Raw genomic sequence first — 25,610 nt, forward strand, 5'->3', positions numbered from 1 at the left:
CTAGAGTCACTCAGCTCCTGACCTCATTTCAGCCTTAGTTCAAACATTGATGAAAGAGCTTAATTCCATAGGTGAGGTGAGGGTAGCAGCCCTTGACATCAAGGCTGCATTTGACTGCATCAAGGAACCCTAGCAAAACTGGGATTAATGGGTAACAGGGGGCAAACTCACCTCTGACTGGACATAGGAAGATGGTTGTGGTTATGGAGGGTCAATCAACTCAGTTCTGGGACATCTCTGCAGGCCTCCCTCAGGGCTGTGTCTGCGGCCCAACAATCTTCAGCTCCTTCATCAATGACCTTCCCTCTATCATAAGGTTAGAAGTGGGGATGTTTGCCGATGATTGCACAATGTTCAGCACCATTCATGACTCCTCAGGTACTGAAGCAGCCCATATTCAAATGCAACAAGATCTGGACAAGCTCCAGGCTTGGGCTGACAAGTGGAAATAGCATTTGCGCCACACAAATGCCAGGTAATGACCATCACCAATAAGAGACACTCTAACCACCACCTCTTGACATTCACTGGGATAACCATCACTGGATCCCCCCTTGTCAACATCCTTGGGGGTTACCATTGACCAGAATCTCAACTGGACTCACCACATAAACACAGTGGCTCTAAGAGCAGGTCTGACACAAGTAATACTGCAGCGAGTAACTCATTTCCTGACTCCCCAGACCTATTCACCATCTACAAAGCACAAGTCAGGAGTGTGATGGAATACTCCCCACTTGCCTGGATGGGTGCAGCTCCATCAACACTCAAGAAACTTGACACCATCCAGGACAAAGCAAACCGCTTGATTGGCATCACATCTACGATCATTCACTCCCTCCACCACAGGCACTCAGTACACATTGCTGCTACTATCTACAGGATGCTCTGCAGCAATTCATTAAATAGGCTTAGACAGCACCTTCCAAACACTTGACCACTTCCACCTAGAAGGACAAGGGCACCTGCAAGTTCCCCTCCAAGCCACTCAGCATCCTGACTTGGAAGTATATCATTGTACCTTTGTAGTTATTGCGTCAAAATCCCTAAGTGCATTGTGGGTCAACCCACAGCACATGGACTGCAGCGGTTCAAGAAGGCAGCTCACCACCACCTTCTCAAGGGCAACTAGGGATGGGCCAGCGATGCCCATGTCCCGTAAATGAATAAAAAAAACGTGGTTGTCACTAGGAAGGCCAGCTTTTGTTGCTATTATTAATTGCCCTTGAACTGAGCGTCATGCCAAACCATTTCAAAGGGCAGATAAGAGTCAGTTAAATTTCTATGGGTCTGGAGTCACATTTAGGCCAGGCCACTTAAGGATGACAGATTTCTTTCCCTAAAAGACATTAATGAACCAGATGGCTTCTTACAATAATCAACAATGGTTTCATGGATAGTATTATTGAGACAGGCTTTTTAATTCCAGACTTAATTGAATTTAAATTCCATCAGTTGTCATGGTAGGATTTCAACCCTTTGAACCCTTGGCCTCTGGGTTACTAGGTTACTGGGTTGTGCCTGCAGAAGGTACCAGCTACCTTCTTCCGAATATATGCCTTTCCATATTCTATTATATAAATAGTATTGCGCTGTCCTGCTGGAGATCTTAGTGCCCTACTTCTGGACCAGAAACTCCAGCTTCAAGTCCCACTCCAAGACTTGATGACCATGGAAGATGTTTTCGTCATGTGCCCAAACAGATTGACTATCAGGCTGTAAATCCCTCAAAATTCCGGAAGGCAGGGGATAAGAGCAGGAGATTTTCATGGCTAGTTATACTGCTGAAGATAATGGCATACCACGCTTTTCCAAGATTAATCAGGGACCAATCCAATGGAAGTCCACGATCATGATATTTGAAGGTGGACAATTTATCTTGCTGTTTCACTTATTCAGTAACAAGTTTATCCTTTATAAAATCCTGAAGTCAAGAACCTACAGGAGGGATAAATGGGAGCCTGCAACACTTACATTCCTTTTTGCCCCTTTAATTTGAAACTACAAGCAACTTCCTTCTCATGGTTATGACGGGTGACAGTATAGCTTGGTGGGATTTCTACCCAAACATTAGAAAGAGATGTAGTTCCACTAAGACACTTATCCATAAAATAGAATCCCTACAGTGCAGTACGAGGCAGCCAGCCCAAGGAGACAGGACCGACAACAATTCCACCCAGGCCCTATCCCTGTAAGCCTGTGTATTTATCCACCAAACCCCCGTGACCTAAGACACAATTTAGCATGGCCAATCAACCTAACCCACACATCTTTGGAGTCTGGGAGGAAACCGGAGCACCCGGAGAAAACCCACGCAGACATGGGGAGAAGGTGCAAATTCCCTGCAGACAGTCACCTGAGGCCAGAATCGAACCCGAATCCCTGGGGCTGTGAAATGCTTAATATGGTTGCAGTTCAAAAAGAGAAGAGGATGATTGCTTTTGTTTTATACTCTCAGTGGAATGATCTAGAGGACACATTTTCAGAGGCAGCTGAGCTGGAAGACTAGAGTTGCAATTTTCCAGCTTCAGTGTGGGGTACACAGCTGTCTCTCCGCTTTGTACTTCTCCACTTTGTAGCTGGCAGAGATTAGTGTATAAGTGTGCAGGAAACGGAATACTATCAAAATGGATCCATGCTATGAATTATAGATAGTTCTGTCCACTCTATAATAATTTATACCAGAGTTTGTGGAATACTTTTACACTTGACAATATTGTTTCTGTAAAATAATTCCCTTAACAGAATGTGTTAAATTATTCCTTCTGGTTTAATTAATTAGGCTATTGGGTTAGCTTTTTTTTTCATTTTTGTTAGGAACAATTCGCTTTTACTAGGAATGCATCTCTCCAGACACACTGAATTTTCAATGAGACCTTTCTGTTTGTTGTTAATGTTTTATGACTCACATAAGTGCTGCAAGGAATTAACTGTCTTCCATCACATTGTTGATTCTACAGGGCCAAGATTAAAGCTTTAGACTGCTTGTCCTCTTCCTTTCATTATTATTTGCACTTGGGATTTGGGCATCACTCCAAATCCAAAGCTACATTTATTGCCCTTAGTTACTACAAAAAGATAGTTAGTCCAGCAATTGTACAAAATCTGAGTTACTATGGCATTATCGGGTTGTGCAAGTGAGCACTTCCATGCTCATTTTTAATTGCAATTTGTTCACTAGGTTTATGACCTCCAGGTTGTAGCTAAGCACTATAACTATTGCACTTAAACTATACATAGAACATAGAACATAGAACACTACAGCACAAACAGGCCCTTCGGCCCACGAGTTGCGCCGATCACATCAACACCTACCAACCTACAGACCTATCTATAACCCTCAATCTCATTAAACCCCGTATACTCATCCAGAAGTCTTTTAAAAGACCCCAGCGAGTTCGCCTCCACCACCACTGATGGCAGCCGATTCCATTCACTCACCACCCTCTGAGTGAAAAACTTACCCCTAACATCACTTCTGAACTTCCCTCCTTGCACCTTAAATCTGTGTCCTCTCGTAGCAACCATTTCAACCCGGGGAAATAGCCTCTGAGAGTCCACCCTATCTATTCCTCTCAACATTTTGTAAACTTCTATCAGGTTGCCTCTCAACCTTCGTCTCTCCAGGGAAAAGAGTCCCAGCTCCCTCAACCTAACTTCATAAGGCATGCCTCCCAGTCCAGGCAACATCCTTGTAAATCTCCTCTGTACCCTCTCAATAGCTTCTACATCTTTCCTATAGTGAGGCGACCAGAACTGTGCACAATACTCTAAATGAGGCCTGACAAGGGTCTTATAAAGTTGCAGCATTACCTCCCGACTCCTAAACTCAATCCCTCGATTAATGAAGGCCAGTACACCATACGCCTTCTTGACCACCTCCTCCACCTGCGAGGCCGATTTAAGAGTCCTGTGGACCCGGACCCCTAGATCCTTCTGCTCTTCAACACTACTCAGACTTCTGCCCTTGATAGTGTACTCGTTCATCCCGTTGGTTCTGCCAAAATGGACGACTACACATTTATCCGCGTTGAAGTCCATCTGCCACTTCTCCGCCCAGTCCTGCATCCTATCTATGTCCTGCTGCAACTTTTTCCATCCTTCCAGACCATCCACAACACCACCGACCTTAGTGTCATCAGCGAACTTACTTACCCATCCCTCCACTTCCTCATCCAGGTCATTTATGAAAATGACAAACAACAAGGGTCCCAGAACAGATCCTTGAGGCACTCCGCTGGTGACTGACCTCCATTCAGAAAAAGCCCCATCCACAACCACTCTCTGCCTTCTGCAGGCAAGCCAATTCTGGATCCACAAGGCCAAAGGCCCTTGGATCCCATGCCCTCTCACCTTCTCAAGAAGTCTTGCATGGTGGACCTTATCAAACGCCTTGCTGAAGTCCATGTACACTACGTCCACGGCACTTCCTTCGTCAATGTGTTCAGTCACATTATCGAAGAACTCAACTAGGCTTGTAAGGCACAACCTGCCCTTGACAAATCCATGCTGACTATTCCTGATCATGTCAAACCTCTCCAAATGTTCATAAATCTTGTCCCTCAGAAGCCTCTCCATCAGCTTACCAACTACTGAGGTCAGACTCACCGGTCGGTAATTTCCCGGGCTATCTCTGTTCCCTTTCTTGAAAATAGGAACTACATCCGCAATCCTCCAATCCTCCGGAACCTCTCCCGTCTCCATTGACGACGCAAAGATCATTGCCAGGGGCTCTGCAATCTCTTCCCTCGCCTCCCACAGTATCCTGGGGTACATCCCATCTGGTCCAGGCGACTTATCTACCTTGATAGAATTCAAAAGTTCCAACACATCCTCCTCCTTAATATTCACGTACTCAATCTTTTCCATCTGCAGCAAATCCATAACAAAATCTCCCAGATCAGCTTCCACTGTGAATACTGAGGCGAAGTACTCGTTAAGCACCTCTGCCATTTCTTCTGGTTCCACACAAACCTTTCCCCCCTCACCTTTTATAGGTCCTATCCCTTCTCTTCTTATCCTTTTACCTTTCACATATTTATAGAAGGCCTTGGGATTCTCCTTAATCTTACCCGCCAAGGTCTTCTCATGACCCCTCCTGGCTCTCCTAATTTCCCTTTTAAGTTCCTTCCTACAGTCCTTATACTCCTCAAGATCTTTAACCTCTCCTAATTCCCTGAACCTCTTATACACCTTCCCTTTCCTCCTGACTAGGTTCAACATAAGTAAAGCTTTTCATATTTGTATGACACCAGAGTCACAATGGCTTGTGCCTGCAGAGAGTGAGATCATATAACCCTAGTGTCAGCATAGCCAACAACTGTACCCCCTTTGGGTTTTCAATTCAATTTTGTCAATTAAAGGATGCACAGGCATTGAACCATATTGGTCAGGTCAGAATGGATTGCCAAAAGCTTGGTGGAAATACTGCACAATTAGGTCGATGTTAAAAGAGAAGGATGTGATGAGATGGAAGGCACAGGAATGCAATTTCAGAGTATAGGCTTCAGCTGGTTAAAGGCATGTGGCTGCCGGTGGAGGGACAAACAGGAAGTGGGGAAGTGGGATGCATAAGAAGCCCAAGTCAGAGGGTCTGAGGTAACTGGAAGGGCAGTAAAAAGTCTGACAACACCAGGTTTTAGTCCAACTGTGTTTACGCCAGTCCAACGTCGGCATACCACATCATAACTGGAAGGGGGCAGGGGGTGGTGCGCAGGTGGTTAGAAACGATATCATAAAGTATAGTGACAAGCGCTGAAGAGCTCTGACCTCGTCCACAGTTTGGATTCTCCGGTGCTGCTGAAGTGAGTGGGGTTTTGGCTGGAGCAGTAAATTCTCTGTTCTCACTGGCAGTAGGATGGGCATGGACAAGATTGGTGAGTCCCACCCGAGGAATGTGATGCCGTGGAGGATTTAACATGAGGAACTGTTGGCAGTCAGGGAAACAATAAGACCAAAATACTTCGCAATAATTTGCAAACATGTCACCAGAAGCCAGATGTCAGATGAACCTGTATCCAAGATCACCATCACAGATGTCAGGGCAGTCTTCTCGAAAGTCAACCCATGGAGAGTAACTGGCCTGGATTGGGTACCCAGGCGTGCACTCAGATCCTGCATGGGCCAGTTGGCAGAGGTATTTACAGACATCTTTAACCTCTCATTACACCAATCTGAGGTCCCTATCTGCTTCAAGAAGATGACCATCATTCCAATACCAAAAAAAAGGCCTTAATGATTATCATACAGTGGCTCTGACATCTATCATTATGAAGTGCTTCGAAAGATTAGTCATGGCATGAATCAATTCTGGTCTCCCAGATTGCCTGGATCCACTACAGTTCGATTGTTGCCGCAATAGATCCACAACAGATACCATCTCCCTGGCCCTACACTAAACCCTGGAACACCCAGCTAACAAAGACTCTATGTCTGACCCTATTTATTAACGACAGCTCAGCCTTCAACACCATTATTCCTACAAAATCTAGCTCCAAACTCCATGGCCAGGGGCTCGGCTCCTCACCCTGCGACTGGATCCTCAAGTTTCTAACCCACAGACCACAGTCAGTAAGGGTTGGCAATAACATCTCCACAATCATCCTTAACACCGGTGCTCTGCAAGAGTGTGTCCTCAACTCCTCGCTATACGCCTTATACACCTTTGATTGTGTGGCCAAATTCCCCTCCAATTTGATTTTCAAGTTTACTGATGATACCACCGTTGTGGGTCAGATCTCAAACAATGATGACAGGGTACTGTAAAGAAATAGAGAATCCAGTGAACTGGTGTGATGACAATAATCTCTCCTTTAATATCAACAAACGAAGGAGGTAGTCATTGACTTCAGGAATTGTAGTGGAGGGCATGCTCCAGCTACATCAATGGGGATGAAGTAGAAATGGTCGAGAGCTTCAAGTTTCCAGGTGTTCAGATCACCAACAACCTGTCCTAGGCCCTCCAAGCTGATGCTATGGTTAGGAAAGCCCACCAGTGTCTCCATTTTCTCAGGAGGTTAAGGAAATTCAGCATGTCCACTACGACTGTCACTAACCTTTACCATAGAAAGCATTCATGCTCGTTGTGTCATAGCTTTGTATGGCTCCTACTCTGTCCAAGACCACAAAAAACTACAAAGGATTGTGAAAGCCCAGTCTATTATGCACACCAGTCTCCCATCCAATGACTTTGTCTACACTTCCCACTGCCTCAGCAAAGTAGCCAGCATAATTGAAGACCCCAAGCACCCCAGGCATTCTCTCTTCCACCTTCTTCCAAGGGAAAAATGATATAAAAGTCTGAGGTCGTGTACCAACCGACTCAAGAACAGCTTCTTCCCTGCTGCAGATGAAACTTTTGAGTTTACCTCTTATTAAGTTGGTCTTTGTCCACATCCTAGCTATGGTTGTAACACTACATTCTGCTCCCTCTCCTTTCGTCTCTATGTACGGGATGCTTTGTCGAGCGCTAAAGAAACAATACTTTTCGGTGTATACTGATACATGTGACAATAATAAATCAAATCAAATCAAAACCTTGCAGAGGATGGAGCAGAGGTGAGGAATTCTATGCATTAATGTTTCAAAAAAACCAGAGTGGTTCATACTAGTATCAGAAAAGGAGCATAGTCCTCTCATTATCCACACATGAGCCAGTGGTATCTTACATATGTTTCTGTGTATTAAGAGCAGACAGGAACCTCTTACTTCGAGGACTTTGAGATCAGAGTCAAAAGAGACTGGATATTTCTGAAAACTGAATGAATAAATGAAAAAGGCTATTAAATTGGAATGTAAGATACTTTTAGTGAAAGTAAACAATCAAATTAGGGAATATGTTGATTGAATCGAACACTGTAGGACTCTGATCAGTAAAGAGACTGAGGAGTTACTGATAATAAATCTATGAATCTGCCAGCCTAGTTCACAGCTATATTAAAAAAAATTAACCTATTATAAGATAGGGTGTAATCAAATGAGACAGTGATGTTGCAAAGTAAAGCATTGGGTAGACCACATTAAATGTATTGTGTGCAATGATGGAATTTATCATTTATTATATTTATTAATACCTTTGAAGGGGACCAGTGTCAAGTAAAGAAGATGAGTTTGGATATCAAAATTTTTAATTATGAGGAAACATTCAGCAGTCAGCATTGTTTTTTTGGGAAATGAGAGACTCCAAATTATTTTTCCAAGCTTGTGAAGATGATTCAGAGTTATTCCAAGACAACTGCTCAATAGGGCAAAGGGTTTAAATACTGTGGGGCACAAGACACACAATAGGAAAGTAGCAACGAGACAGCATGTCAGACAGAACCTTTTACACGTGATATAACAGTCTGTTGGAATAAGTCACTGTGAAAAGTCACTGAAGTAAAAATACACTACATTGGAGCTCTTCTTGTGTGCTCAGAGCAAGCAGGCACAGAGCTTCTATGCAAAATTGGAAATATGGATATTTTGGCATCACATTCCTGGTGGCACCCAGCTAAACTTGGAGACACTGTAACAGATGCCACACAATTTGGATTAAGGCTCCATCATATTGCCGTTTTATTCATGGGATGAAGGGGAAAAGTAATCTACTTTTTGTTGAATTACTGTGAACCAGCAGAAGAACCGTAGATTTGGATCTCATGGTCGCAAATCGGGCTGGCTACCCTCAACCCCACACCCATACAAAATATGGTATGATTACGTTTGTAATCTTACCTCATCCTGCCAGTCTGCTATAATGTACAAAGTGAGCGGTTGCTGAAGTTAGAAGCCCATCTGCAATTTTGGAAAAATAAATGAACAAACTGGAGTTGTTAGAGACCCAAATACTCCAATTTTTCATTGTTCACTCCCACTGGTGGTCACATGGGAAAAAACATTGGGAGCGATTTATGCCAGGTATGAGCAGATGGGCACAGTGGGTGGGTGGTGATGAGACATGTAGCAGCAGAGTCTGAAGGTGGCAGCATTCGGATGTTATCAGACTTTATTTCTTCAGACTGACGTAACAATTAAAGAGAGATTAAGACGATGGGGAGGTTTGTGGTGTTGGGGGGGGGGTGCGAGGAATGTGGGGGAACCATGACTGGCTTCCAGTTACAGCTTAACCCCTCTCCCCCCTGGGTTTGGAGGACCCCTCCCCAGTGCTAATTGGCTAACCTTTTTGCTGAGTGGTTTTGGTTGGTCAGCTGATGCTTGATTCACTGTGATGAGATGGGGAAGCATAAAATCTAAGCCCATGCAGATATTATATGTTGGACAGCACGGTGGCACAGTAGTTAGGGACCTGGGTTCAATTCCCGGCTTGGGTCACTGTCTGTGTGGAGTTTGCATGTTCTTGCAGGGGAAATTGCAGGGGCCCTGGCAGATATATTTAAAATGTCGGTATCCATGGGTGAGGTGCCGGATGATTGGAGGGTGGCTCATGTTGTTCCATTGTTTAAAAAAGGCTCAAAAAGTAATCCGGGAAATTATAGGCCAATAAGCTTGACGGAAGTAGTAAGTAAATTATTGGAAGGAGTACTAAGAGATAGGATCTACAAATACTTGGATAGACAAGAACTTATTAGAGAGAGTCAACATGGCATTGTGCATTGTGGATCATGTTTAACCAATCTATTAGAGTTTTTCGAGGAGGTTACCAGGAAAGTGGACGAAGGGAAGGCAGTGGATGTTGTCTATATGGACTTCATGTTGACAAGGTCCTGCATGGGAGGTTAGTTAGGAAGGTTCAGTCGCTAGGTATACATGAAGGGGTAGTAAATTTGATTAGACATTGGCTCAATGGAAGAAGCCAGCAAGTGGTAGTGGAGGATTACTTCTCTGAATGGAGGCCTGTGACTAGTGGTGTGCCACAGGGATCAGTGCTTAGTCCACTGTTGTTTGTCATCTATATCAATGATCTGGATGATAATGTGGTAAATTGGATCAGCAAATTTGCTGATGATACAAAGATTGGAGGTGTAGTGGACAGTGAGGAAGGTTTTCAAAGCTTGTAGAGGGAATTGGACCAGCTAGAAAAATGGGCTGAAAATGGCAGATGGAGTTTAATGCAGACACGTGTGAGGTATTTTGGAAGGACAAACCAAGGTAGAACATACATGGTAAATGGTAGGACACTGAAGAGTGCAGTAGAACAGAGGGATCTGGGAATACAGATACATAATTCCCTAAAAGTGGCGTCACAGGTAGATAGGGTTATAAAGAGTCCTTTTGGTACATTGGCCTTTATAAATCAAAGTATTGAGTATAAAAGTTGGAATGTTAAGACATTGGTGAGGCCAAATTTAGAGTATTGTGTGCAGTTTTGGTCACCTAATTACAGGAAGGATATTAATAAGGTTGAAAGAGTACAGAGAAGGTTTACAAGGATGTTGCCGGGACTTGAGAAACTGAGTTGCAGAGAAAGGTTGAAGAGGTTAGGACTTTATTCCCTGGACCATAGAAGAATGAGGGGAGCTTTGATAAAGGTGTATAAAATTATGATGGGTATAGATAGAGTGAATGCAAGCAGGCTTTTTCCACTGAGGCTAAGGGAGAAAGAAACAAGAGGACATGGGTTAAGGGTGAAGGTGGAAAAGTTTAAAGGGAATATTAGGTGGGGCCTTCTTCACACAGAGAGTAGTGGGAGTGTGGAACGAGCTGCCAGATGAAGTGGTGAATGCAGCTCACTTTTAACATTTAAGAAAAACTTGGACAGGAACATGGATGAGAGGGGTGTGGAGGGATATGGTCCCGGTGCAGGTCAGTGGGACTAAGCAGAGAAATGGTTCAGCACAGCTAAGAAGGGCCAAAGGGTCTGTTTCTGTGCAGTAATGTTCTATGGTTCTCCCAGTGTCTGCGTGGGTTTCCCCGGGTGCTCCGGTTTCCCACAGTCTGAAAGAAGTGCTGATTAGGTGCATTGACCCGAAGAGGCTTTGGAGTGTGGCGAATAGAGGAATTTCACAGTAACTTCATTGCAGTGTTAATGTAAGCCTTATTTGTGACTAATAAATAAACTTTAATTTTTGATATGTATTCTTACATCAGTGACTTTTCATGGTGAATGCTATATCATGCTATAGCATAGACCAGGGTCATGGGTGGAGGGGGGACTCAATGTTAAAATGGCGGCGCAGGCTCGTTGGGCTGAAGGGCCTGTTTCCCGTGCTGTGTTGTTCTTGTTCTTTATGTATAAAATGTTCTGTCTGACATTCCTTCGAATTCCCATTTTCTAACTTGTGTCCAACATTGTTTGAACTCCTTTCCATAGTGAACTTCTTGGAATAACTTTGTGAATCATTGATGTGGAAATTCCTTGCAAAAGGAATGGAAAACCCTGCTTTTAACATATGATAGCAATCACAAGTGTTGATATAAATGTATAGGTCAGGAAACTAGCACTGGGAAAGATGAAGATATCATTATAACTTAACGAGTTACTAACTTACAAAATGGATGATAATACTGATTTGATTTGAATTGATTTGATTTATTATTGTCACGTGTATTAGCTAACAGTGAAAAGTATTGTTTCTTGCTCGCTATACAGAGAGCATCCCATTCAGAGAGAAGGAAACAAAGGAGTACAGAATGTAATGCTACAGGCATAGCTAGGGAGTAGAGAAAGATTAACTTAATGCGAGGTAGGTCCATTCAAAAGTCTGATGGCAGCAGGAAAGAAGCTGTTCTTGATTTGGTTGGTACGTGGCCTCAGACTTATGTATCTTTTTCCCGATGGAAAAAGGGAGGATGTTCGGGATGTGTGAGGTCCTTGATTATGCTGGTTGCTTTGCTGACGTATGGGATCTAAAAGGAGGTGGAGTTAATTAATTAATAAAGTCAGTTAAGAATGTGTTTCAAGTAGGAAAAAAAATGAAATGAAATGAGAACAGATTTGGAATCTGGAACTGGAGAACAGGATAAGCCAGGCAGACTGAAGAGATGCTGTTTGAGGTATCTGACGTGTAATATCCAATTTTTTTCTTCAAATTGTCCTGCATTTTCTTTATATTACAGATGCTTTGTTGCAAGGCACCACTTTCATTTTGCAGGTTTCATGGTTTCCTTAGATGAAACATTTATAAGCACACAACACTGTCCACCACTGAGTTTCATAAACCGGGATCCTTTATAGCCTTTCCTCATTGTTTCTGTTCTTCATTTGGTTTCTTGCCACTGAACTGAGCACTGTCTGTAACTTCAATTGAATTATCTGCAATGGCAATATAAGACCACAACAAAATGTTTTCCATTTTAAAGTAATGTACTCACACACTACACCTTGATTTCTATACCTTGTCCATAGTGAACACAGGTGCAAAAAAGCCCGTTTAAAACCTCACCTAGAGCTTCAGTTTAAGAAAGCTTCTCTCAATCATTGGTTGTGAAGATAACACCCATTCTTCATTAAATTGCAAAATAAATTGCCACACCTCTTCCACTTTGTCACCATGTTTGTTACTGCAAGTTCTCATTAGATGTGCAACAAAATAAGCAGTAATTTATCAATGTTAAGACGGATGTACGGTGAATGTCAGCAATCTCACTGTTGCAGGAAAATTTGGGCCATAACATGCCATTTATTTGAGATATCTAAAGTGCAGCGTCAAGCTAGTGGGGTACAGAATGAAGTGTAGTGACACCGTATGAACAGCATGTGCTTGGAAAGCTTCAATCTTCACTTTCTGCAGTTAAATCTTACTGTTGACTGCATAACAGAGCTTGTAGATTGTACAGTAGAATGATGGCATGGTGGCACGCGGTAGCATTGCTGCCTCACAGCACCAGGGCCTTGGGTTTAATTCTGACCTTGTGCTGGTGTCTGTGCAGAGTCTGCACATTCATCCCGTTTCTGCATGGATTTCCTCCGGATGCTCTGATTTCTTCACACAGTCCAAAGATGTGCTGGTTACATTGATTGGCTATGCTAAATTGACCCTAATGTCAGGGGGATTAGTAAATGAGAATTATGAGAATAGGGCCTGGGTGGGTTTGTGGTCAGTACAGACTAGATGGGCCAATGGCCTCCTTCTGTACTGGACGGATTCTATGATATGAGAAGAATGGAAGTTACAGTACAGAAGGGAGGCTTTGGCCTCTGTGCCTGGGCAAATTTTGTGGCGTTGAAGGAGAAACATTTCAAGATGCAAAATGATCATTAAAGATATTTTCCCCCCTGTTGCACCCGACTTAATTTGCTTAGCTTTTGCTTTTCACAATATCTTAGAGTTAGCACATCACAGTTCAAGGGAGCAGACAGACACAATAGACTTGGACATCACTATATATAGCTGCTGTGACATGTGAGAAAGCCACCAGCAGTAATTCTGCCTCAGAGAATGCATTGCCCCTTGTGAAAAGAGCAAGAGCTCAGGCCAAATCGAGCTGAAAATGAGAAATAAACAAAGAATTTCTGCCACCTATTGGATTTCAAACCAGAAAGTCTGGTTTTAGGGAAAATTGAATAATTTTCATATCTGAAGATTGAGCTGGAAAAGCAGCTTTTCCCATCGCTACATTTTCACAAATGTAATATGAGTGCTTCTATTAGTTTATCCTCAGCGCTATACACACATGAATGAGCAATCTACGACAGCTTTGATGGTCCGTGTTGGTCTATTCAAGATGGCACGGTGGCACAGAGGTTAGCAGCACCACCTCACAGTTTCAGGGACCTTGGTTCGATTCCCTTGGGTCATTGTCTGGGTGGAGTTTCCACATTTTCCCTGTGTCTATGCACGTTTCCTCCAAGTGCTCCAGTTTCCTCCCACACTCCAAAGGTGCATGGATTAGGTTGATTGACAATGCTAAATTTCCCCTTTGTGTCCCAGGATGTGTAGGTTAGTGGGGTTAAATATGTGGAGTTACGGGAACTGGGTCTAGGTGGGATTGTTGTTGGTGCAGACTCGATGGCTCGAATGGCCTCCTTCTGTACTACAGGGACCACTACTACTGTGTCAAATGTCCATGATCAATCTTGGCTTTCCAAATCTAAACCCGACCCTCTGCCTAGCTTTGAAGAGATTGAAAAATGTTGGTCCTGATACAGTGCCTATCAGTACAAGATGCATGGTCCAGGATCACAAGACGCAAAATAAGTTTTCTCTTTTTTATAAAAGGAGCTGCCTAAACTAACTTGCATTGCTCTTCAGCAAGTAAGCCAATAGCTTTAATTACAGGTGGGGAGTGAGGAATGAGGATTATGCAAGAAAAATGAGTGAAATTTTATATTTGTCATCTTAAATCACTGACAGCCATGCAATTTTTGATTTCCTGATGAATTGGCTGCTCCTTTCATACTCGATCCACTATTGAAGAGTAATGGTTTTACAGATACTCCCAAATTGCAGGGCAGCACAAAACATTCCTGTTCAACTTTAGCAGCTTTCCCTTTTTGAGCAGTTCCCAGGGAACACCAGCAGCATCTGGTGGGCAAGCATGTTTAGTGCATGACTGAGGGAAAATGAATTTAAAAAGTGGCAAAATACAAAAAGTTATGGTTGCTGGAAAGCTTAACTACAAACACAAAACTCTAGAAACGTTCAATTGCTGTGCCAATATCTGTGGAGAAAAAAAGTTAATGTTTCAGGTCAATTCCATTTCACTAGATCAAAAGCTGGAGTTGGAATATATTTCATCGAGTAAGGAAGCAGACAAAATGAGGAGGGGCGGAGGTGTGGGGGAGGAAGAACATAAGCGAGGGTTTATGATACTGTGGAAGGCGGGAAAGGGACGATGGTGCAAGGCAAAAGGGAAAGATATTAGGACAAACAGAAGCAATAGATGTTTTAAAAGTTTTAAAGTTTATTTATTAGTCACAAGTAGGCTTACATTAACTCCACAATGAAGTTATTGTGAAAATCCCCCAGTCGCCACATTCCAGCGCCTGTTCTGGTACTGAGGGAGAATTTAGCATGGCCAATACACCTAAGCAGCACATCTTTCAAACTGTGGGAGGAAACCAGAGCACCTGGAGGAAACGCATGCAAACACAGGGAAAACATGCAAACTCCACACTGGCAGTGACCCAAACCAAGAATCGAATCTGGGTCCAGGTGCTGTGAGTGCTGAGATGTGCTTCAAGGTGATGTCATTAAGAGGATCCTGAATTGCTGCATGATAGTCTTGTTGACCACAGCAACATCTTAAAACTAACCAGCAAGGTAAATGGCCAGTTAGTTGGTTTCTTGCGACATTGGCAGAAGAAGGGATTTTGGCATCTTCTACTAGCACTATCCTGGTATTCAGTCTGTCACTGGGGTGGCATTATTATACATGGTAAATTAACTAACATATTAAAGTAACCTTAAAATACAAACAGAAAATGTTGGAAAAATACTCAGTATATCTTGCATCATCTGTGGAGAGAGAAACAGACTTTCGGTATTAATTTCAGATTTCCAGCTTAGACAAATTATTGCAAAATATTGTCAAACAGCACAATCCACACTGGGAAATTCGCCTTTAGTGAGCTAGAGTCATCACGTTGTGCTATACTGATGTTAATTATTACACTGTGTTCTGCCATATACTCCTAATGATACACAAGAACAATTGGTGGAGCCACTTGTATGAAGCAAAAAAAAACTCAATTTAGATGCCTAACTGATAACGTATGGATGTTAAGTCACGTAGTTTGACCAGTCAGTCACTTTTTATAACCTTAGAATTTCAGTTAGAACTTCACAAAAATAGGATTTACACATCTAGATCTGAGTGAGTTGATTTCAGCTTGGGCATCAGCTGGGGCACTGCAATTGGTCATGGCACCCGCAGATATGAGGTGGATGGATTGGGCGTTGCTTAAGATCAGTCAGTCTGATGCTGACTGCCAATCAGAGACTCCCTCTGGAAAGTGCACTCTGGTGAACATCAAAGACAGGAAATTATTCGCGTATATGACTCCCACAAGTGAAATATTATGTCAATACACACTGTGAGTCGCCCACAGATAAATAATGGTCACTTGGGCATTGTGAAAAGTCTGACAACACCAGGTTTAAGTCCAACCGATTTATTTGATAGCAAACTCACAAGCTTTCGGGGTTTGTCCCTTTGTCAGATTACTGTGTTTACCCCAGCCCAACGCCGGCACATCCACATCACTTGGGCATTATCAGAGGATAGCAATTGGTTAGGGAACTGTTCATTAGTCAGAGTCTTCAGACATGGCAAGAGAAAATAGTATTGCCCCAAAGATATGGGCACTCAATCTTTTTTGTGAACAGTTCATAGGACTGATAGTAGCTTGGATTTGGTTAAGGTCCTATTTCATTATCTGTAGCCTCATTTGTAAAGATGCCATAGATTGAAGATATTATCTGAATGGGTAAAACGCAAAGGTAAAAACAAATCTGTTGTTGGGGTGCAAACATGATGACATAGTGGTTAGCACTGCTGCCTCACAGCGCCAGGAACCCAAGTTCAATTCCCAGCTTGGGTCACTGTCTGTGCAGAGTCTGCACCTTCTCACCATGTCTGCATGGGTTTCCTCCAAGTGCTCTAGTTTCCTCCCATAGTCCAAAGGCGTGCTGGTTAAGTGCATTGGCTATGCTAAATTCTCCCTTAGTGAACCAGAAAAGGTGCCAGAGTGGAGCGAATAGGAGATTTTCGCAGTAACTTCACTGCAGTGTTAATATAAGCCTACCTCTGGCACTAATAAATAAAAGTAACATAAAAACAAACTAATGCTAGAAATCTGAACAGGAAATAAAAAATGCTGAAAACACACAGCAGTGGCATCTTGAGAGGAATTGCTTGATAGAGCAGACGCAGCACAGTTTCATTAAAGGGAAGTCGTGTCTGACAAATTTACTGGAGTTCTATGAGGAAGTGTCTAGGGCGGTGGATAGAGGAGAGCCGGTGGATGTGGTCTTTCTTGATTTTCAGAAGGCGTTTGACAAGGTACCTCACAAGAGGTTATTGCAGGAGGTCAGGGGACATGGAGTTGGGGGTAGGGTGTTAGCGTGGATAGAGGACTGGTTGTCAAATAGGAGGCAGAGAGTGGGGGTCAATGGGTGCTATTCGGATTGGTGGATGGTGACTAGTGGAGTGCCCCAGGGGTCGGTGCTGGGGCCTCAGCTATTTACCATTTATATAGATGATCTGGAGGAGGAAACCGAGTGTATGGTGTCGAAATTTGCTGATGACACCAAGATTGGTGGAACGGCAAATTGTGCGGAGGGTGTGGAGAGTCTACAGAAGGATCTAGATAGGCTGGGCGAATGGGCCAGGAACTAGCAAATGGAATTTAATGTTGGCAAGTGCAAGGTGGTCCACTTTGGTAGGAATAATGGTAAGAAGGATTATTACTTACGTGGCGAAAAACTGCAGCAGGCGACGGTGCAGAGGGACCTTGGGGTCCTTGTGCATGAGTCGCAAAAACCCAGCCTGCAGGTGCAGCAGGTGGTCAGGAAGGCGAATGGGATGCTGGCCTTCATAGTGAGGGGGATTGAATATAAAAGTAGGGAGGTCTTGCTGCGGCTGTATAGGGCATTGGTGAGGCCGCAGCTGGAGTACTGTGTGCAGTTTTGGGCGCCGTACTTATGCAAGGATATTTTGGCCTTGGAGGGAGTGCAGAGGAGGTTTACTAGGCTGATACCGGAGTTGAGGGGGTTGAGCTATGAGGAGAGGCTGAATAAACTAGGCTTGTACTCGTTAGAGTTTAGAAGAATGAGGGGAGATCTCATTGAGACGTATAAGATGATGAATGGGATGGATAGGATAGAGGTGGAGAGACTCTTCCCGCTCAGAAAGGATAGTAGGACTAGGGGGCACAGCCTCAAGATAAAGGGGGGGGCGGTTTAGAACAGAGTCGAGGAGGAACTTCTTCACTCAAAGGGTGGTGAATCTCTGGAATTCTCTGCCCGTTGAAGTGGTGGAGGCTGCCTCGCTAAATATTTTTAAGACGTGGGTTGATGGGTTTTTGATAAGCGAGGGGATTAAGGGTTATGGGGAGAGGGCGGGAATGTGGAACTGAGCCACGACAGATCAGCCATGATCTTATTGAATGGCGGGGCAGGCTCGAAGGGCTAGAAGGCCTACTCCTGCTCCTATTTCTTATGTTCTTATGTTTCAATAAAGTGAAAAAGATTGAGATATATTGGGCATGTATCAATCACTGCTCTCTTTATTCGAATCTAATATTATGTTTGGTGGATGGTAGGGGGAGGGGAGGTAGGGAGAAGTGGAAGTAATCAGATAATTCTGGGGTGGGGGATGTTCCATCTTTCTTTTGTACTGCAGAAAATTAGTTTTCTTGAACTGTTATTACTCAAAGAATTAAGATGCAAGTGATGAGGCTGCAGAATTGACTTAAAACTAAATAACTTGACTTAAATAAAATTAATTACACAGGCACAAGGGACAAGCTGGCTAAGGTGGATTGGGAAAATCACAGAATCCTTACAGTACAGAAGGAGGCCATTCGGCCCATCAAATCTGTACCAACCACAATCCCACATAGGCTCTATTCCTGCAACCACACATATTTACCCTACTAACCCCCTGACACTAAGGGAAAAATTAGCATGGCCAATCAACCTAACCTGCAAATCTTTGGATTGTGGGAGGAAACTGGAGCACCCAGAGGAAACCCACGCAAACACAGGGAGAATGTGCAAACCCCACATAGACAGTGACCCGAGACCGAATTGAACCCGGGACACTAGCACAGTGAGGCAGCAGTGCTAAGCACTGTGCCGCCCCAGATTAAGAGGATTTAAAGGTTTGGAAATCAATAAACAGCAGCAAACAGTTAAATAATTCAAAATTCTTCACAAACATACATTTCATTGAGAATCAAAATGTTGATGGGAAAAACGGCCCATACCTGCGGTTGACTCACAGTTTAAAATTAGTACCAGATTAAAACAAGTGATTTCTAATGTTGTGAGGAATAGAAGTTAGTCTGAAGATCGAGAGTTTTAGAAACTAACAAACAATGGCCAAAAAAATTGAGAGAGTGGGATAAAATAGAATAAGTGTAAAATCGTCAGAGAAACTGTTCCCATTTGCGAAAAGACAGAGAATGGGAGGGCACAGATTGAAAGTGACAAAAGGAAAAATAATTTTCAGCAAAGTGGTTAAAGTCTGTACGGCATTGGCTGTGAACGTGGTGAAGGCAGATTCAATTGTGGCATCTACAAAGGAATTGAACTGTTGCATAGAAAATTTATACTTTTGAAGGAGTCCAGTGTCGAGCAAAGATGAAGAATTTGGATATCACAATTTTAAATTATGAGGAAAATTCAGCAATCAGGGCTTTTCTTCTGGGGAAACGAGAAACCTCAAGACAAAGCAAATTCATTTTCTTAGAAACATAGAAACTAGGAGGAGTGGGCCATTCAACCCTTTGAGTCTGCTCCAGCATTCATTTTGATTGTGTCTGACCATCGAATTCAATATCCTGATCCTCTCTTCATCCCCCTCCCCACAACTCCCATATCCCTTGATCCCTTTAGCCCCAAGAGCTAGATCTAATTTCTTCTTGAAATCACACATTTTGGCCTCAACTACATTCTGTGGTAGTGAATTCCACACATTCACCACCCTGAGTGAAGAAATTTCTTCTCATCTCAGTTCTAAATGGTTTACCCCTTATCCTCAAATATGACCCCAGGCCGGAATTGAACCAGGGACCCTAGCACAGTGAGGCAGCAGTGCTAAAGGTATGGAAATCAATAAACAGCCATTACTGGGACATTCTTTCTGAATCTGCTCTGTCTAATCCTGTTGGAATTTTATAAGTTTCTATGAGGATCCCCTCTCACTCTTCTAAACTCCACTGAATATAAACCTAACCGACTTAGTCTCTGTTCATATGACAGTTACCTGGAAAAGTAGAATTACGCAGGGATACTCGGAGAAGGCACGTGGAATGGAACTAGGTGAACTGTTCATTCGGAGAGTGGAGGCAATCACAATTAGCTGAACGAACGTACTGACATACGATCTAGGAGCAGGAGTAGGTCTAGGCTATTTAGCCCTTTGAACTTGCTCCACCATTCAATACAATCCCAAATGATCCAATAATGGTCTAAACCCCACATTCCTCCTATCCCTGATAATGTTTGACTGCCTTGAGAGTGGAGAGCCTATCTACTTCAGCCTTAAATATAGTCACTGACTGTGCCTCCACTGCTCTCCGGGGAAGAGAATTCCAAAGGTTCACAACTCCCCGGAGATTAAAATAATCTCACCTCGCCCTACAAATGGGAGACCCAATATTTTTAACAGGCTTCCTTCTGTACTATAACAATTCCATGATACCTAATACCATTAGAATTTTGCTTTTACTTGAACTACCAGAGCAGAAAAGGCAGAACTTCATTTAATACCATATTTCGTTTGAAGGCTATTAGGTTTAGATAGTGCAGCACCCCATAGCAACAGGAATAAACCATTTAGCTCTTGGAGAATGTTCAACCATTCAACGACTCTACATACTTGCTTATCCCCAACTGAAGGCCTTGAAATATAACATTCTCACACGCGCTACGTCAAAAAATTGACCCAAACAAAGTGCAGAAATTCAGTAGTATATATTCTACATTGGATGAGACTGTATCTGTCGTCAGGTGACTCAAATCATCACAAATATGCCAGCACATTTGGTCATTCGTTTTTCAATTTAATGTTACTTTATTAGATTGCAGAAGTTAGCAGATTGAAAAACATATAGTCTCTCTAATTGTTTATTATTTGTATTGACTTCTCTCCGCTTCCTTTTCCATTTTAGCACCAATATCATCAACAAGTTCCTTCAGATGCTGCAAGTGATTCAATGCCCTGTTGAAGCAAAAAGTTCAGCTGTCAGTACACTCTATCCTGCATCCATAGTTAAGGGTTTGTATGGAACTGAAATCATACAGAACAATCCCCATCACAGTATCGATGCAACTGGTTTGTTTGCTTATCCTTTCTCTACACTTGTTTTTTCCGCTAACTTAACCCAGGAGCTTTGTCTCAACTGATTCTGCAGACATGAGTGGATGTATTTTAAGGAAATTAACCCATTGTACGAAAGCCAGATATACCATTTATTAGACATATCTGACGAACAAAACCCATTTAATTCAATAAATCTGAGTTAACAATAATGTCACATTTCTGAAGCAGTGGGCGTCGCTTGCTAGGCCATCCCTAGTTGTCCTTGTTTAGAGGGCAGCTGAGAATCAACGACATTGCTCTGGCGTCATATGTAGACCAGACTAGGTAAGGATGGCAGATTTCCTTTCCTAAACTACATTAATGAACTTATTGTGTAGCTCATAAAGGGACAAAAATCAACAAATATCACTGAACATAGCTTTCTTTAAACACAAAAATAGAGACTGACAAGAATGTGGAATTTGCTGCCACATTTCTTATTCATTCACGGAAAGCAGATGTTGGGAGGTCAGTATGAATTCCCATTTCTAGTACCCTTGAAAAGGTGTTTTTGAGCTGCCTTGTGGTATAGGTGTACCCACAGTGCTGTTATGGAGGGACATTGTGACAGTGAAGGAACAGAGATATAGTTCCAAGTCAGGATGGTGAGTGACTTGCAGGGGAAACTGCAGCTGGTGGTGTTTCCGTGCATCAGCTGCCCTTGTTTTTTTTTCGCTAGAAGTTGTGGGTTTGGAAGATTCTGTCAAAAGAGGTAGGGTAAATCATGCCTCTTGTAGATGGTAAACACTGCTGCCACAGTATGCTGCCAATGGTACAGGGAGTGAATGTTTAGGATGGGCTGTTTTGAGTTTCTTGGATTGTTGGAAATACACTCATTCAGACAAATGGTGAGTATTCCATCACATTCCTGATTAGTACCTTGTAGACAACAGACAGACTTTGGACTTCTGGTTAGTGGTAGCCACCAAGATGTTGGTATTGGGGGAACAATTAACCAGATAGCAAGTAGACGAAGGAGGATGGAATTGAAGGATACGCTGACAGAGTGAGAAAGTAGGCTGGGAGGAGACTCATGAGCATAATCACCAGCACTGGGGAATGAGGGATGAGCGATAAATGCTGGGTTAGCCAGCAAGGCTCACATTCCATAAAATGAATTCAAAAAATAAGTTACACTAAATAGCCTGTCTCCTTACTGTAAATTTCATGTCAGTCTATGAAATTAGGCACAAAATTTACACTCCAGATCAGGCTATGTCCTGCTAATCTCTTTTTGCAGTGGGAAATGGGAAATAAATCTGCACGTTTGCACTAGAGTGAGCGATATTTATTCACACTTTTAAAATTGAAAATACCCTTCTATAGATTGATGTAACAGCAACCTGTTCAATTGAAAACAAGATGTGGATGTGCCGGCGTTGGACTGGGGTAAACACAGTAAAAAGTCTGACAACACCAGGTTTTAGTCCAACCGATTTATTTGATAGTAAACTCACAAGCTTTCGAGGGGACTCCCTCTTCGTCAGGTGAATGGAGAGTTCTGGCCTCGGACAGAGCGTATAAAGCACAGACAGTTTAGAGATTACTGATTAGAATGCGAATCTTTACACCTAACCTGCTGTTCAAGTCCTAAAGTGGCTGACAATGTGAGTGGAAGGAGCACTGATCACAGGTTACAGAGATGTGTATTGTCTCCAGACAGCACAGTGAGTGAGGTTTTGCAAACCCAGGCAAGTCACGGGGGTTACAGATAGTGCGACATGAACCCAAGATCCCTGTTGAGACCGTCCTCATGTGTGTGGAACTTGGCTATCAGTCTCTGCTCAGCGACTCTGCTGTCGTGTGTCGTGAAGGTCGCCTTGGAGAATGCTTACCCGAAGGTCAGAGGCTGAATGCCCGTGACCACTGAAGTGTTCGCCAACAGGAAGGGAACAGTCTTGCCTGGTGAAAACAACCCAGAGCATTTATGACATCTGATCAAAATGTATTTCCCCGTTTTCTATTTTCAAATTAGTCAAAATACTGTACAGGAGAAATTCCTGGAGTATAAACGGATAGTTTCTGGACCAAAACACTGAGGGAACCAATTAGAGAACAGGACTTCCTCGAGTAGATGTTGTGTAATGAGAAAGAAATATTTGGCAATCTAGTGTGCAAGGCCCCATGGGAATGAGCGACTATAATATGATAGAATTCTTCATCGAGATGGTAGAGATCCTGAATCTTAATCAAGGAAATGATGATGGTATGAAACATGAGTTGGCTATGATGGATTTTAAAATGTTACTGAAAGAGATGATGGTGGATAGGCAATGGCAAACATTCCAAGAACACATGGGTGAACTGCAATAACTGATTTATTCCTGTTTTGCACAAAAGTAAAACAGGAAAGATGGCCAAACCAAGGATTACAGATGAAATTAGAAATAGTATTAGATCCAAGGAAGGGGCATACAGACTGGCTAGAAAAAACAAAGACCTGAGGACTGGGATCAGTTTAGAATTCAGCAAAAGAGGACCAAGGGATTGTTTAGAAAGGGGAAATTGGAGTAGGAGAGTAAGCATGAGGGGAAAGTAAAAACTGACTATAAAAGTTCCCAAAGATATGTGAAAAGAAAAGGATTGATGAAAACAAATGTAGGTGCCTTATCTACCATCAGAAACAGGGGAATTTATAATGGAGAACAAAAGGCTGACCAATTAAAAACGTGTTTTGATTTGTCTTCACTTTTAAAAAAACGTTTAGACAGTTACATGGGTAAGATGGGTATAAGGGATATGGGCCAAATGCGGGCAATTGGGACTAGCTTAGGGGTTTAAAAAAGGGCAGCAAGGACAGGTTGGGCTGAAGAACCTATTTCTAAGCTGTAAACCTCCATAACTCTCTATTTTTGTCTTTTAAAAGGAGAACACAGATAAGATACCAAAAATATTGGGGAATACAGGGTTTAGTGAGGGGGAAGAACTGAAGGAGATCAATATTAATAGGGAAATAGTACTGGGGAAATTGATAGCCAATAAATCTCCAGGGCCCAATAATCTATGTCCCAGAGCACTGAAGGAAGTGGTTCTAGAAATATTTGATGCATTGGTGGTCATCTTCAAAATTCTACAGTCTCTGGAACAGTTCCTACAGATTGGAAGGTAGCTAATGTAACCCCACTATTCAAAAAGGGAAGTAGAGAGAAAATAGGGAATTATAGACCAGTTAGCCTGATTAGTTAGAGGTTAATGTGAAAAATTAAAGTGCACGGGATTGGGGGAAGTGTATTGAGATGGATAGAAAATTGGTTGGCAGAGAGCAAACAATGACTAGGAATAAATGGATTTTTTTTTGAATGGCAGGCAGTGACTAGTGGGGTAACATATAGATCAGTACTAGGACCCCAGCTATTCACAGTATATATTAATGATTTTGATGAGGGAACTAAAGGCGACATCTCCAAATTTGCAGACAACACGAAAGCTGGGTGGGAGGGCAAGCTGCTATGTGGATGCAGAAATGCTTCAGTTTGATTTGAACATGCTGAGTGGGCAAATGCATGAGAGATGGATCAATGTGACGTTATCTACTTTGGTAGCAAAAACACAACGGCAAAAAAAATTATTTGAATGGTTATAGAGAGAACATGCAACGAGATTGGGTGTCCTCATACAGCAGTCACTGAAGGTTAGCATGCAGGTGAAGAAAGCAAATGTTAGCCTTCATAGTGACAGGATTTGAATACAGGGATAGAGATGTCTTGCTACAGTCATACAGGGCCTTAGTGAGATCACAGGTGGAATATTGTGTGCAGTTATGGTCTCCTTATCTAAGGAAGGATGTTCTTGCTATAGAGGGAGTGCAGCAAAGATTTACCAGACTGATTCCCTGGATAGCGGAACTGACGTATGAGGAGAGATTGAGGCAGTTAGGATTATATTTACTGGATTTCAGAAGAATGAGGAGGGAAACACAGAGAAACCTACAAAGTTCTAACAGGAAGGATGTTCCCAATAGCAGTGGAGTTCAGAACCAGGGGTCATAGTCTAAGGACATGGGGTACACCTTTTAGGACTGAGATAAGGAGAAATTTCTTCACCCAGATGTTAAACCTATGGAATTTGTTTTCAATGAAAGCAGTCAAAGCCAAAACATTGTATGCTTTTAAGAAGGTAGATAGATGTAGGTCTTGGGGCAAAAGGGATCAAAGGATATGGGAAGAAAGCGGGTGTCAGGTTATTGAGTTGAATGATCAGCCATGATCATAATCAATGGTGGAGCAGGTTCAAAAGGCCAAATGGCCTACTGCTGCTCCTATTTTCTATGTTTCTATGTAAAATGGAATGCATCAGTGTGGAGAAAAAAAACACAAATCTTTCCAAGGTCACTGGAAATTATTTTTCCAATGGAGATTTTATTGATAGACAAGAGCCAGCAAAGCATTTAATTTATTCTGTTGCTCGGTGAGGATCTCTATTTACTAAGTAAACTATAAGCAAAAGCATTTTCTTTGGGATTATTCAAAGATGAGCATTTGATCAAAGCAAATAATTGAAGATTATTTTTAATATGCACAGGAATGATACTGCCAGGTAAATTAACTATTCGCCTTATTTGATTAAGTGATCTGATAAATTACTGGATTATAAACCAATTTACAACCTGCAAGAGGACTGGGTTGTATTTAATAGATGTTGCACGCACTGTTGGGAAAGAACATTGGGTTGATTTCAAATGGCCTTGAGCCAAAACATTA

At 42.6% G+C, this 25,610-nt stretch overlaps 1 protein-coding gene across 1 annotated transcript in view; it reads right to left on the minus strand.

Moving 5' to 3' along the window:
* Positions 1–20,610: 20,610 nt before the first annotated feature.
* Positions 20,611–25,610, minus strand: part of c1h18orf54 (chromosome 1 C18orf54 homolog) — a 52,496-nt gene continuing 47,496 nt past the window's right edge. The window contains exon 9 of the mRNA XM_080197878.1: positions 20,611–20,769. Within this exon, the coding sequence (XP_080054004.1) occupies positions 20,679–20,769 (91 nt within the window). The 3' untranslated portion in view covers positions 20,611–20,678. The remainder of the gene's footprint in view (positions 20,770–25,610) is intronic.

The sequence above is a fragment of the Carcharhinus amblyrhynchos genome, chromosome 1 (genome assembly GCF_965287045.1).
Source record: "Carcharhinus amblyrhynchos chromosome 1, sCarAmb.v2.hapA, whole genome shotgun sequence".
Taxonomy (NCBI): Eukaryota; Metazoa; Chordata; class Chondrichthyes; order Carcharhiniformes; family Carcharhinidae; genus Carcharhinus; species Carcharhinus amblyrhynchos.